Genomic DNA, 14755 nt, shown 5'->3' with positions numbered 1-14755 from the left:
AATAGGTTCAAATAGTTCTTGAAGCAAAGAACTGAATTTTTTTAAAGAAAGGAAGGAAAACTAAACACATAGTGTGTAAAACAACTTCTCAGAGAGAACTATTTAAAGAACACAGACAAATACTTCTACTTCATAGTGATTTTGTTTTTAAAAAAAATATATATGTACAACCTGGGATTTCGCTGGTGGTCCAGTGGTTAAGACTCCAAGCTTCCACTGCATGGGGTTTGATCCCTGGTCTAGGAACTAAGATCCCACATGCCAAGAAAAAAATCTGGGCTACTATCCTAAAAAATCTTCAGACTCAAAAATATACGAAATCTTCAGTATTCCTAACACTAACACCAAGGAAATAACTTTCAACAAGGTAACCTCTTTAAGAGCTATTGTCTGCCAACTTAAAAAGACTTTGCAAAAAAAACAAGTATATACGTGAACACTCTCTTGCAATCAAAAGAGATTCCACACTCACCAGAAGAGGCCTGCTTGGAACTCTGGTCTATGCAGGATTCCCTGTCTTCCAAGTGCTGTCCTCTGACCACTCTGGAGATGCAGAAAGCCTGTGACTTGGTGGAAAGTACAGGAACTTCTGCTTCTGATTCTCCTTTTATAGGGGAAGAGAGTGGACAACCCAATCAGGGGACAACCCAATCAGGGGACAACCCAATCCAGAGGACACACCCCTCCCTCTCATCAAAAGCTTTGAAGAGATTTATGAAACTTTATCCACAAAGTTGAGAATTTGAGGCTATTGACACTGTCAGATACTCTTGTAAATGAAAAAAATGTAATACATTTGTGTCTGGGAGTGCTGTTGGCAGTTTCTACCAACATTTTTAACATTTACTCTCAGTCAGGATACATTCTACAAAAAAAAAATTATTTCTATACACAGAAATATCCATCAGATCAGGTCAGATCAGTCGCTCAGTCTGATCTGATGCCTCAGTGTCCGATTCTTTGCAACCCCATGAATCGCAGCACGCCAGGCCTCCCTGTCCATCACAATCTCCTGGAGTTCACTCACACTCATGTCCATCGTGTCGGTGATGCCATCCAGCCATCTCATCCTCTGTCATCCCCTTTTCCTCCTGCCCCCAATCCCTCCCAGCATCAGAGTCTTTTCCTATGAGTCAGCTCTTTGCTGAGGTGGCCAAAGTACTGGAGTTTCAGCTTTAGCATCATTCCTTCCAAAGAACACCCAGGGCTGATCTCCCTTGGAATGGACTGGCTGGATCTCCTTGCAGTCCAAGGGACTGAAATATCCATAAGCTTATGTTTTAACACAATAAAGTAGAGGCTGTTTAAATGTTTATCAGTAAAGTCCAAATCTTTATTAAAAATCTATAAAGTCTATGCCAATAGCCATTCCAAAGAAATCAGTGTTTTGTGCATTTGCTAAGTCGCTTCAGTCATGTCTGACTTTTTGGGACCCTGTGGACTGCAGCCCACCAGGCTCCTCTGTCCATGGGATTCTCCAGGCAAGAACACTGGAGTGGACTGCCATGCCCTCCTCCGGGGGATTTACCCCACCCAGGGATCAAACCCACCTCTCTGACATTTCCTGAAAGGCAGGTTCTTTCCCACTAGAGCCACCTGGGAAGCCCTTTAAATAGTCTCTTAACTATCTTTATTTCACTGACTGTGATTTAACTTTTTCTTCATTCTGATGTGGACTACATTTTGAAATAATTTCAATTTCTTTGGTAAATAGAAATAGTATAGAAACCAATTTCCTCTCTGTTTACTTTCTTTAACGTGTGTTTTAAAATATTTAAAATTACAGACCTATGTACACTACCATGTGTGAAATAGATAGCTAGTGGGAAGTTGCTGTATAGCACAGGGAGCTCAGCCCGGTGCTCTATGATGACCTAGCAAGCTGGGATGGGAGGAGCAGGAGGGAGGCTCAAGAAGCAAAGGATATATGTATGCTTAAGGTTGATTCATGTTGTTGTACAGCAGAAACTAATTCAAAACTGTAAAGCAATTACACACCTATAAAATTTTTTTAATTTAAAATTATATAATCAAAATTAATCCGCCACTAATACAATTATGTAAAGTTTAAAAATAAAATAAAATTAGAAAAAAAAATAAATAAAAAAAAATAAAATTATATAATCAGTTATACCCCCAACAATGTGCAGAAAGTAATCATGAGTGAACATTAAGCTGCAGCCATGTATCAGTCCTTCCACAAGAATGTATTTTGTTGTTTCGTTGCTAAGTTGTGTCCAACTCCTTTGCGACCCCATGGACTGTAGCCTGTCAGATTCCTCTGTCCATTAGGATTTCCCAAGAAGAAAGCTAGAGTAGATTGCCATTTTCTTCTCCAGGAGATCTTACCAACTCCAGGATCAAACTCAGGTCTCCTATATTGCAGGCAGATTCTTTACCCATCTGAGCCACCAGGGAAGCCCAGAAGAGTTTAAAAAATAAAAATAAATTAAAACATAAAATCACCTAGGTCATTTTGATATTTGGCAAAACTAATACAATTTGTAAAGTTTAAAAATAAAATAAAATTAATTTTAAAAAATCACCTAGGTCACCTTGTTCTGTTTCTATTGGTGTTGAGTGGATAATACAACATGTGATGTTTAATTATAGGGAGAAACATGACTGGGCTAGGGAATGCCCAGTTAGCAGGTTGTGTATTAATTCTGAGTGTGTTCCTGAAGATATTTCTAGAAGAGATTAGCATTTGATTCCATAGACTAAGTTAAGAGACCCCACCCTCCCCAGTGTGGCGGAGGATAGTGGGCAGGTGGAGGCGGGGTGTCATCCACTCTGCTGAGGGCCAAATGGATCAAAAAAGCGAAGGAAGGGTGAATCCATTCTCTTTTCTTGAACTGGGATGTCCACCTTTTCCTTCCCTTGGACTCAGAGCTCAGGCCTTCAGACTTGAACTGAATTTTACTACTGGCTTTCTGCTTCTCCAGCTTGCAGGTAATGCTGCCAAAATCTTGCCTTTCTGTGCACTGATGCCAAGTGGAAAGATGAAGACAGTTATGAAGGAGAAAAAAAGAGTGGCTTTATTCCTTTGCCAGGCAAAGAGGGACCAGAGTAGGCTAGCGCCTCAAGAACTGCACCCCCTCAATGGGGAATAGGGAGAGGTCTTATAGTCTGGGCTCTTGGTCAGGGGTAGGTGATAAGGATCAAGGCAGTGAGTGACAGGCTTGCATTCTGCTGGGTTAGTGGTGAGCTAAGTAGGAGTCTGTGGTGCTCGAGAAGACTCTTGAGAGTCCCTTGGACGGCAAGAAAATCAAACCAGTCAATCCTCAAAGAAATTAACCATGAATATTCAGTGGAAGGACTGATGCTGAAGCTGAAGCTCCAATACTTTGGCTACCTTATGCAAAGAACTGACTCACTGGAAAAGACCCTGATGCTGGGAAAGATTGAAGGTAAAAGAAGGGGGCAGCAGAGGATGAGATGGTTAAATAGCATCACTGACTCAGTGGGTATGAGTTGGAGCAAACTCTGGGAGATAGTGGAGGACAGAGGAGACTGGCGTGCTACAGCCCATGGGCTGGCAAAGAGTTGGACACGACTTAGTGACTGAACAACAACACAAGACCTTGCTCTAAGGTTGCTCTTGACCATTTCTCCCTGGTCTTGCATTCCCACCCTTCCCTAATTAACAACTGCTTGAATCTGCCCACTGGGGCTCAGGGAAGGTCATGGGGGCTAAATGAAGGCTGTTTCCTGTAGTCGAAGAAATGGGGGACATGGAAAGGCTTTGTGCCCTGGAGTCCCATAGACCCCTGCTCAGTATGAGACTCAGAAACCAGACTGCAAGGTTTCTCACTTTCATAACTAGGTGAGTGAATTTCTAAATAAGTCTCCTCTTCAATATACTTTATATCCTATTGGTAGTCCGGTGGCTAAGAGTCCACGTTCCCAATGCAGGGGGCCTGGGTTCTATCTCTGGTCAGGGAACTAGATCCCACTTGCTGCAACCAAGAACCCCTGTGCCACAACTAAGACCCAGTACAGCCAAATCAATTTAAAAAACAAGATAAAGTCCAAAAAAAGTGCACCTGGAAGGAATTTACAATGCATAGGAGCCTCCCTCAAACCCCGGAAGGAGACAATCCACTCCCCACCAAGAGTTTATGTACATGAACACATGAAAAAACACTTAAATGTGAATAAATGCTCATACTTAAACTATCTCCCTCCCTCCGTCTCTCTCTGTCTTACTGTTGATCACAGCCTTTATTTCTATATGACGTTATGAACTCTTTGCTCTACTTACCATTTCCTTTCACTAAGGAAATAGGAGCAGCACTGTTTAATTCTGGACCACAAGTTCTATACCAGCACTTTGCACATAGTAGGTGCTTTGCAAAAAAGGTGACCAAATTTTTTTTCTCCAAATTGAGACACATTGGGGAATAAAGAAGGCAGTGTTATTAGGGCAGGACAACAGGATAAATATCTGCCAAAGACAAAAATGAAAAGGACCAAAAAGTTCAAGTAAATGATCAGTTTTGCATTTTAAACAGATCATTGTGATTAGAATCTCGAAATTGGATTATGTGGGAAAAAGATTTGAAATCTAAGCTGTAATTCCTAGTTTATTGCAGTATATCATTCAAAATGTGATATCTTTACCTAAGTGTATGCTGTATTATGTCTCAGCTGGTAAAGAATCCACTTCCCAGTGCAGGAGACACAGGAAACGTGGGTTCCATCCCTGAGTTGGGAAGATCCCTGGAGAAGGGCATGGCAACCCACTCCAGTATTCTTGCCTGGAGAATCCCATGAACAGAGGAGCCTGGTGGGCTACAGTCCAGAGGGTCACAAAGAGACATGACTGAGTGACTAAAGTTTTCGCTTTAGGATGCTGCAGGTGGGTAATGGTGTGCTCAAAAGCTCAGTAGTGTCAGACTCCGTGATCTCACGGACTGTGGCCCCCCAGGCTCCTCTGTCCATGGGATTCTCTGGGTAAGAATACTGGAGTGGGTTGTCATTTCCTTCTCCAGAGGATATTCTTGACTCAGGGATGGAATCCGAGTCTCTTATGTCTCCTGCATTGGCAGGCAGATTCTTTACCTCTAGCGCTATCTGGGAAACCTGCAATCTGAAGGTCAGAGAACTAGCTGGTTTAGATCAGGATGTTCATGACAACATTTGCTATGGAGCTTGGTTAATTCCAGAGATTCTTGTCCTGTGACCTTGGTACAAAGTTCCACACCTGTGACTGTGGTATAGGGCTCCACACCAACTTCACAGAGGAAGAAACGAGACCATGATACAGGCCAAGCAGAAAACTGGCTGAAACTCTAGACACTCAGGAAGACTGACCAGAGCTTCCCTGGTGGTCCAGGGGTAACCAATCCATCTGCCAATGCATAAGTAGGTTCAATCCCTGGTCCAGGAAGATCTCACGGACCTCAGAGCAACTAAGCCCATGCACCACAGCTACTGAGCCTGTGCTCTAGATCCTGTGCTCCACAAGAGAAACCAACACAGTGAGAAACCCAAGCACTGAAACTAGAGAGTAGCCCTGGCTCTTCGCAACTGGAGAAAAGCCTGAGCAGCAATAAAGACCCAGTACAGCCAAAAGTAAGTAAATAAAATTATTTTTTTTAAAAAAAGGAAAAGAAGACTGATCAGCTGCATATTCCAGAGATCAGTGACTAGAATACCTTTCCAGGCTGACAGTGAGTTCAGGTGACAGCCAAAGGGAGGAGACCTTGGAGAACAAGAGAACGCGAGGACTCCTACTTGCAGCCACGAAGGTGAAAGTCCTTTGGATTTTACAAATGCCTTAACAACAATTCCACCAAGTAGTTCAGGTGAAAGTCTGGACCAACCTAAGGATGGGTAGGTGTGTGCACACCAGCCCTGACACCCCCGGTGGTGTCCATATCAGCTATAGAGGAGTCCAGGAACCAGCTGGGATCTCTCACAGCCTGTCTGCAAGAAAAAAGTAACCTCTGAAGATAGCAAGAGTCAGATGCATATGGTAAGAAGTAAGAGGAGAGACTGACTCTGGCCTTGAGGGCCAATAGGATTGCCAGGGAGGAAGAGAGAGGAACCAAGAAAGAGCCCTGAAAACACAATGAGACAGGCTCCATTGGTGCCAAAGAAAAGGAGAGTGTGGTGGTCCTTGAGAAAGACAGACTTGACTTTCACCCGCATGTCTTTGCAGTATCTATCATGGTCTTCCCTTTTCATGGTAAATCTCAATATTTATTTACCATAATCTTTCTTCATTTTATGTTAAAGTCTACAAGACAATTGGGCTCAGGAATTACTTAGTGTTTTGAACTTACATTCTAAATGTCTTATCAATAGACAAATGGAGGAGGGATGGGATGGAGGCTCAAGAGGGAGGGGATATATGTATGCTTATGGCTGTTGTATGGCAGAAACCAACACAACATTTTAAAGCAATTATACTTCAATTAAAAATCTAAAAATATTTTTAAATAGATGAATGGATAAAGAGGATGTGGTATGTACATAAAATGGAATATTACTCAGCAACAAAAAAATTAAATCTTGCCATTTGCAACAATACAGATGAATCAGGACTGTATTATGCTAAGTGAAATAAGTCAGACAGAGAAAGACAAATACCGTATAATCTGACTGATACGTGGAATCTAAAAACAAACAAAACAGATACAGAGCAAACTGGCGGTTGCCAGAGGGAGGGGGGTTGGGGGTTGGGCAAACTAGGTGAAGGGGATTAAGAAATACAAACTTCTATTTATCAAATAAATAGGTCATGGGGATATAATATACAGCACAAGAGATACAGTCATTAACACTAATAATTTTGGAGAGTGAGAGAACTTACTGAACTTCTCACGGCGATCATTTTGCAGTGTATTTGATTGTTGGATCACTATATTGTACACCTAAAACTAACATACATTTTGTACACCTAAAACTAACATACTATTATACATGATCTATAGTTCAATTTTAACAGTATGCATATATAGGGAATCTAGAAAGATGGTATTGATGAATCCATTTGCAGGGCAGCAATGGAGACGCAGACATGGAGAACAGGCTTGTGAACACAGTGGGGGAAGGAGAGGATGGGGAAAATTGAGAGAGGAGCATGGAAACATGTGCATTACCATACGTAAAACAGATGGCCAGTGGGAATTTTTTGTGTGCTGCAGGGAGTTCAACCCAGTGCTCTGTGACTACCTAGAGGGGTGGGATGGGGTAGGAGATGGGAGGGACCTTCCAGAGGGAAAGGACATGTTTATACCTATGACTGATTCATGTAGATGTAGGGCAGAAACCAGTACAATATTGTAAAGCAATTATCCTCTAACTGAAAGTAATTTTAAAAAATACATTAATGGACTTCCCTGGCAGTCCAGTGGTTAAGACTTTGCTTTCCAATGCAGGGGCTCAGATTCGATCCCTGGTTGGGAAGCTAAGATCCCACATTCCTCATGGCCTAAAAAAGCAAAACATAAAACAGAAGTAGTCTTGTAACAAATTCAATAAAGACTTTAAAGATGGTCCACATCAAACAAATAAATAAAGTATATTAAAACAAGAAACCAGTTTTCACCAACAAGTCTTTTAATGCTTCTTAAACACTCTGAAAAAAATGGCCCCCCAAATACATAGAATTATTATATTGAAATCACTGGAAAATACATAATACATTCAGTGCAGTTCAGTCACTCAGTCATGTCCAACTCTTTGTGACCCCATGAACCGCAGCACACCAGGCCTCCCTGTCCCTCACAAACTCCCGGAGTCCACTCAGACCCATGTCCATTGAGTTGGTAGTGCCATCCAGCCATCTCATCCTCTGTTGTCCCCTTCTCCTCCTGCCCCCAATCCCTCCCAGCATCAGGGTCTTTTCCAATGAGTCAACTCTTCGCACGAGGTGGCCAAAGTATTGGAGTTTCAGCTTCAGCATCAGTCCTTCCAATGAACACCCAGGACTGATCTCCTTTAGAATGGACTGGTTGGATCTCCTTGCAGTCCAAGGGACTCTCAAGAGTCTTCTCCAACACCACAGTTCAAAAGCATCAATTCTTCAGTGCTCAACTTTCTTCACAGTCCAGCTCTCACATCCATACATGACCACTGGAAAAACCATAGCCTTGACTATACGGACATTTGTTGGCAAAGTAATGTCTCTGCTTTTCAATATGCTATCTAGGTTGGTCATAACTTTCCTCCCAAGGAGTAAGCAACTTTTAATTTCATGGCTGCAATCACCATCTACAGTGATTTTGGAGCCCAAAATATAAAGTCTGACACTGTTTCCACTGTTTCCCCATCTATTTCCTATGAAGTGATGGGACCAGATGCCATGATCTTCATTTTCTGAATGTTGAGCTTTAAGCCAACTTTTCCACTCTCCTCTTTCACTTTCATCAAGAGACTTTTTAGTTCCTCTTCACTTTCTGCCATAAGAGTGGTGTCATCTGCATATCTGAGGTTAGTGATATTTCTCCCGGCAATCTGGATTCCAGCTTGTGCTTCTTCCAGCCCAGCGTTTCTCATGATGTACTCTGCATAGAAGTTAAATAAGCAGGGTGACAATATACAGCCTTGACGTACTCCTTTTCCTATTTGGAACCAGTCTGTTGTTCCATGTCCAGTTTTAACTGTTGCTTCCTGACCTGCATATAGGTTTCTCAAGAGGCAGATCATTGAGAAGAAATATTTCACTGAAAACATTTTTTAACTCATGCAAAGTATTTAACTTAATTTTAAAAATGAAGAATCTTTTTAAAAGAACAAAAGAATATCAAGGAAAGCAGGAAGAAATAAAGAGAAAAGCAAATATTATTTCTTTAGGAAATATATAGTTTTAAATCTATTTTTTAAAAATCAAGCACTTATTTTAGTTATCTAACCAAGGGCAAAATAAAGTTTGGATGTCTAATGAACATGAAGCAGACTAATGATTTATGTTCAATATTTACACTTTGGCTTTTTTTGTTTCAGTTGCTCTTGTTTACAACTGTTTTCAAGGCTGGGCTTAAGAGCAAAGATGGAGTTTCTTTTTAGGGTTCCAAATGAAACACTCCATATTTCATTTTTTAAGGAGATATGCATGGTTTTTCCATCTTTATACATACACACACACACCTATGGCAGTTAACAGATCACTGCTTAGCAGTCAAATAGCACAATAGTTTGGCATCAGAACATCATGGGCTCAAGCCCCAGCTGTGCCACTTCCTGGAAGTTTGAACACTGATGACTTATTTTCCCTTTTTGAGTCTTTTTTCTTACACATAACACATCATAGTCACTACATCTCAAAAGCTGTCATGAGGACAAAATAACATTTACTCAGTAGATCAATTGGTCAAAAACGTTAATTATTACTAGTATAATTATCAATTCAATAACAAGGAAATTTCAAGTTTACAAAGTAGGGTCTTCCATTCATGCATGTGTGTTAGTCACTCAGTCATGTCAGACTCTTTGTGACCCCATGAACTGTAGCCTGCCAGGCTTCTCATGGAAGTCTGCAGGTAAGAATACTGGAGTGTGTAACCATTCTCTTCTCCAGGGTGTCTTCCCAACCCAGGGATGGAACCTGAGTCTCCTGCATTGCAGGCAATTTCTTTACCGTCTGAGCCATGAATGGAAGTCCCCCTTCTATTCATGTAAATAGTGCTAAAAATAGGGCAAGAATACACTAAAAGTATATTTCTTTTTAATACAGGACTGCTACTATTGCTTTCCACAAGTCCATGCGAGAAAACATGAACCCAACTCCTCAAGGGATGGGAAGAAGCTGGGCAGACACTTAGCCTTGGATCTAAGGCCTTAGCAGCTGCACCATAAATTGGTACTTGGGTGAGATGGGTGGAATGGAGGACCACTAAGATCACACCCGCAGCTCCCTCTGTGATTATCACTTTGCCCTGAGCCCAGGTCTGCGGAGAACTTTGACCAAAGCCATCCACACTTCCCGGTTCCTCAGGCTGTATATGAGGGGGTTGAGTGTGGGGGTGATAAGGCTGTAGAACAGGGAGACCATGTTGTCCTGGTGTGGGCTGTGGTAGGCACCCGGGACCATGTACATGAACACGGCTGCTCCATAGAAGAGTCCCACTGCTGTGATGTGTGAAGAGCAGGTGGTGAAGGCCTTGTGGTGGGCCTCCTCTGAGCGCATACGTAGAACAGCCCCCAACACGTGGCCATAGGAAGTGGCAATGAGGGAAAGGGGAAGCACCAGGATCAGCACTCCCGAGGTGGACAGCACCAGTTCATAGGTGGAGGTGTCCGCACAGGAGAGCTTCAGCAGCGCAGGAACCTCACAAAAGAAGTGGTCCACGGTGTGCGAGGCACAGTAGGGGAAGTGCAGAGTGATGGAGGTCTGGATGCAGGCATTGAGCACACCCGCCAGCCAGGAGGAGATCACCATGAGCAGGCACATCTGGCGCCTCATGAGCAAAGAATACTGCAGCGGGTGGCACACAGCCACATAACGGTCATAGGACATGAGGGCCAACAGGATGCCCTCAGCCACACCCATCAGCGTGAGGAAGAATATCTGAGCTGCACAACCCCCAAAGGAGATGGAACCTTCTCCTTGCAGAAAGTCTGAGGCCATCTTGGGGATGGTGACCAGGGGGAAGCCAACATCAAACAGGGAGAGCTGACTGAGCAGAAAATACATCGGTGTGTGGAGCCGGGAGTCCACGCAGATCAGGAAGAGCAGAGTGGTGTTGCCCAGAAGCCCCATGATAAACATGACAGCCACCAGGAAGAACAGTAGCTGAGGTGACCCTGAGCGGCTGAAGAGCCCCACCAGAATGAAGTCAGAAGCCACTGACTGATTCATATCTGTCGTATTTTACACAACATACTTTTGCTGCAAGAAGAACTGGAGATCCATGGCAAGAAGCCCAAGTGGGGGCTGGTATGTACGTCTCATCCCACGTGCCAATGGCTATTGATTGGTAAAGGCTGCCTGGAGTGCCATCTTGAGAACTATGAGGTCACAGCTAAGATTAATAGGTAGAAAAAGGCATGATTGATTAGTAATGTCTGTCACAGGCATAGGATGGGAAAACCATAACTGGAACCTCTGAATGAGATACTTGGCCACACATTGATCAAAAGCTACCTACTTACTCTTTTTTTTTTTTAATAATAGCAATTTAGTTTTTCCCCTTTTTTAAATGGGCTTCCCTGGTGGCTCAGATGGTAAAGCGTCTGCCTGCAATGCAGGAGACCCGGTTTCGATTCCTCTATCAGGAAGACCCCCTGGAGAAGGAAATGGTAATCCACTCCTGCACTCTTGCCTGGAAAATCCCATGGATGGAGGAGCCTGGTAGGCTGCAAGTCCATGGGGTCGTGAAGAATCGGACACAACTGAGGGACTTCACTTTCACTTTTTTTAAACATTAATTTTTATTGGAGTATAGTTGCTTTCAGCAGTAAAACAATCTGCCTGCCTCGAAGGAGACATGTAGAAGACTTGGGTTCAACTCCTGGGTTGGGAAGATTCCCTAGAGAAGGAATGGCAACCCTCTCCAGTATTCTAGCCTGGAGCATTCATGGACTGAGGAGCCTGGTGGGCTACAGTCCGTGGGATCAAAAAGAGTTAGACATGACTGAGTGACTCACACACACACACACATAGTTGCTTTACAAAGTTGTGTTCCCACTGACTCTTGCAGTCCCAATTTCATGGCCCAAGTCAAAGAACACAACCCCAGTAGAATGTCTCAATACCCCTCATCCGAGTGGTGCTGGGGCCAAAGCAGAAGTAATATTCCAAAAGGACTGGTAAATAGATGGAGTTGAATCAACAAACCAAGCAAGAAAACAGAGAAAGATCTGGGCCCAGTAGCCTGGATGAGAATCTGGATTAAAGAGAAATCTGATGAGCAAGCACTGGGATCAAATTGATGGTCTGGGGACTTCCCTGGCAGTCCAGTCTAAAATTATATTAAATAAATCCTGGGAATATCTCACTATTTCCACGGCTTCATAAAGAAAAACTTAAAAACTAATCCTTAACAATCCTTAACAATTTTCTGCCAATGTGGAACCAATCAATTACCTTAGTCACCAATTTTACCAGTCCCAGCTGGTAAAATGTCAAGGGCTATTTAAGAGTCAAAATGAACCTAGTCTTGCTCTGTTCACTCACTATGCTCATCTTGAGAGGAGCTGACACCAACTGAGCACTGACTGTATAGTGGGTATCTGGCTATTTCACAATTAACACTTCAATATGCCAATACTTTGGCCAGCTGATTTGAAGAGTTGACTCATTGGAAAAGAGTCTGATGCTGGGAAAGATCAAAGGCAAAAGGAGAAGAGGGTGGCAGAGGATGAGATGAGATGGTTAGATAGCATTACCAACTCAATGGACGTGAATCTGATCAAACTCTGGGAGACAGTGAAGGACAGGGGAGCCTGGAGTGCTGCAGTCCATGGGATCACAAAGAGTCAGACATGGCTTCAGTTCAGTTCAGTTCAGTCACTCAGTCATGTCCAACTCTTTGAGATCCCATGAACCGCAGCATGCCAGGCCTCCCTGTCCATCACTGACTCCTGGAATCCCCCCAAACCCATGTCCATTGAGTCGGTGATGCCATCCAACCATCTAATCCTCTGTCGTTCCCTTCTCCTGCCCTCAATCTTTCCCAGCATCAGGGTCTTTTCAAATTAGTCAGCCCTTCACATTAGGTGGCCAAAGTATTGGAGCTTCAGCTTCAGCATCAGTCCTTCCAATGAACACCCAGGACTGATCTCCTTTAGGATGGACTGGTTGGATCTCCTTGCAGTCCAAGGGACTCTCAAGAGTCTTCTCCAACACCACAGTTCAAAAGCATCAATTCTTCGGCACTCAGCTTTCTTCATAGTCCAAATCTCACATCCATACATGGCCACTGGAAAAACCATAGCCTTGACTAGACGGACCTTTGTCAACAAAAAATGTCTCTGCTTTTCAATATGCTGTCTAGGTTGGTCATAACCTTCCTTCCAAGGAGTAAGCACCTTTTAATTTCATGGCTGCAATCACTATCTGCAGTGATTTTGGAGCCCAGAAAAATAAAGTCTGACACTGTTTCCACTGTTTCCCCATATATTTGCCAAAAGTAATGGGACTGGATGCCATGATCTTAGTTTTCTGAATGTTGAGCTTTAAGCCAACTTTTCCACTCTCCTCTTTCACTTTCATCAAGAGGCTCTTTAGTTCTTCATTTTCTGCCATAAGGGTGGTGCCATCTGCATATCTGAGGTTATTGATATTTATCCCAGAAATCTTGATTCCAGCTTGTGCTTCCTCCAGCCCAGCGTTCCTCATGATGTACTCTGCATAGAAGTTAAATAAGCAGGCTGACAATATACAGCCTTGATGTACTCCTTTTCCTCTTTGGAACCAGTCTGTTGTTCCATATCCAGTCCTAACTGTAGCTTCCTGACCTGCATAGAGGTTTCTCAAGAAGCAGGTCAGGTGGTCTGGTATTCCCATCTCTTTCAGAATTTTCCACAGTTTATTGTGATCCACACAGTCAAAGGCTTTGGCATAGTCAATAAAGCAGAAATAGATGTTTTTCTGGAACTCTCTTGCTTTTTCAATTGACCCAGCAGATATTGGCAATTTGATCTCTGGTTCCTCTGCCTTTTCTAAAACCAGATTGAACGTCTTGAAGTTCACAGTTCACGTATTGCTGAAGCCTGGCTTGGAGAATTTTGAGCATTACTTTACAAGCATGTGAGATGAGTGCAATTGTGCAGTAGTTTGAGCATTCTTTGCCATTGCCTTTCTTTGGGATTGGAATGAAAACTGATCTTTTCCAGTCCTGTGGCCACTGCTGAGTTTTCCAAGTTTGCTGGCATATTGAATGCGGCACTTTCATTGCATTATCTTTTAGGATTTGAAATAGCTCAACAGGAATTCCATCACCTCCATTAGCTTTGTTCATAGTGATGCCTCGTAAGGCCCACTTGACTTCACATTCCAGGATGTCTGGCTCTAGGTGAGTGATCACACCATGTTGATTATCTGGGTCATTAAGATCTTTTTTGTACAGTTCTTCTGTGTATTCTTGCCACCTCTTCTTAATATCTTCTACTTCTGTTAGGTCCATACATTTATGTCCTTTATTGAGCCCATCTTTGCATGAAATGTTCCCTTGGTATCTCTAATTTTCTTGCGCTTTTCTGGAGCAGCCATGAAGAGATACCCCATGTCCAAGGTAAGAGAAACCCAGGTAAGATGGTAGGCACTGAGAGGGCATCCGAGGGCAGACAGACTGAAACCACAATCACAGACAACTAGCCAATCTGATCACATGGACCACAGCCTTGTCTAACTCGATGAAACTATGCCATGCCATGTGGGGCCACCCAAGATGGTCAGGTCATGGCTGAGCGGTCTGACAGAATGTGGTCCACTGGAAAAGGGAATGGCAAACCACTTCAGTATTCTTGCCTTGAGAACCTCATGAACAGTATGAAAAGGCAAAAAGATAGGACACTGAAAGATGAACTCCCCAGGTTGGTATGTGACCGATATGTTAGTAGAGATCAGTGGAGAAATAACTCCAGAAAGAATGAAGGGATGGAGCCAAAGCAAAAACAACACCCAATTGTGGATGGGACTGGTGATAGAAGCAAGACTTGATGCTGTAAAGAGCAATATTGCATAGGAACCTGGAATGTTAGGTCCATGAATCAAGGTAAATTGAAAATGGTCAAACAGTAGATGGCAAGAGTGAACATTGACATTCTAGGAATCAGCTAACTAAGATGGACTGGAATGGGT

The 14755-nt window shown here is 43.1% G+C and overlaps 2 protein-coding genes across 2 annotated transcripts in view; both read right to left on the bottom strand.

The window, feature by feature from the left end:
* Window positions 1–14755, bottom strand: part of LOC101904981 (uncharacterized) — a 48361-nt gene that overhangs the window by 25583 nt on the left and 8023 nt on the right. Inside the window, exon 2 of the mRNA XM_024995365.2 lies at window positions 473–604. The gene's annotated coding sequence lies outside the window, so the exon portion shown is untranslated. The remainder of the gene's footprint in view (window positions 1–472; window positions 605–14755) is intronic.
* On the bottom strand, window positions 9878–10810 carry OR2Z1 (olfactory receptor family 2 subfamily Z member 1). The gene has a single exon (NM_001390758.1). The coding sequence runs from the start codon at window positions 10808–10810 to the stop codon at window positions 9878–9880; it is 933 nt and encodes a 310-aa protein (NP_001377687.1).

Source organism: Bos taurus, chromosome 7, assembly GCF_002263795.3.
Source record: "Bos taurus isolate L1 Dominette 01449 registration number 42190680 breed Hereford chromosome 7, ARS-UCD2.0, whole genome shotgun sequence".
In the NCBI taxonomy this organism is placed as follows: Eukaryota; Metazoa; Chordata; class Mammalia; order Artiodactyla; family Bovidae; genus Bos; species Bos taurus.
The sequence above is the reverse complement of the archived record's forward strand: the minus strand, read 5'-3'. Positions and strand labels throughout refer to the sequence as shown.

Bases quoted from the DNA above. Each gene is read 5' to 3' on its own strand.
- OR2Z1 (NM_001390758.1), bottom strand. From the start codon at position 10,810: ATGAATCAGTCAGTGGCTTCTGACTTCATTCTGGTGGGGCTCTTCAGC.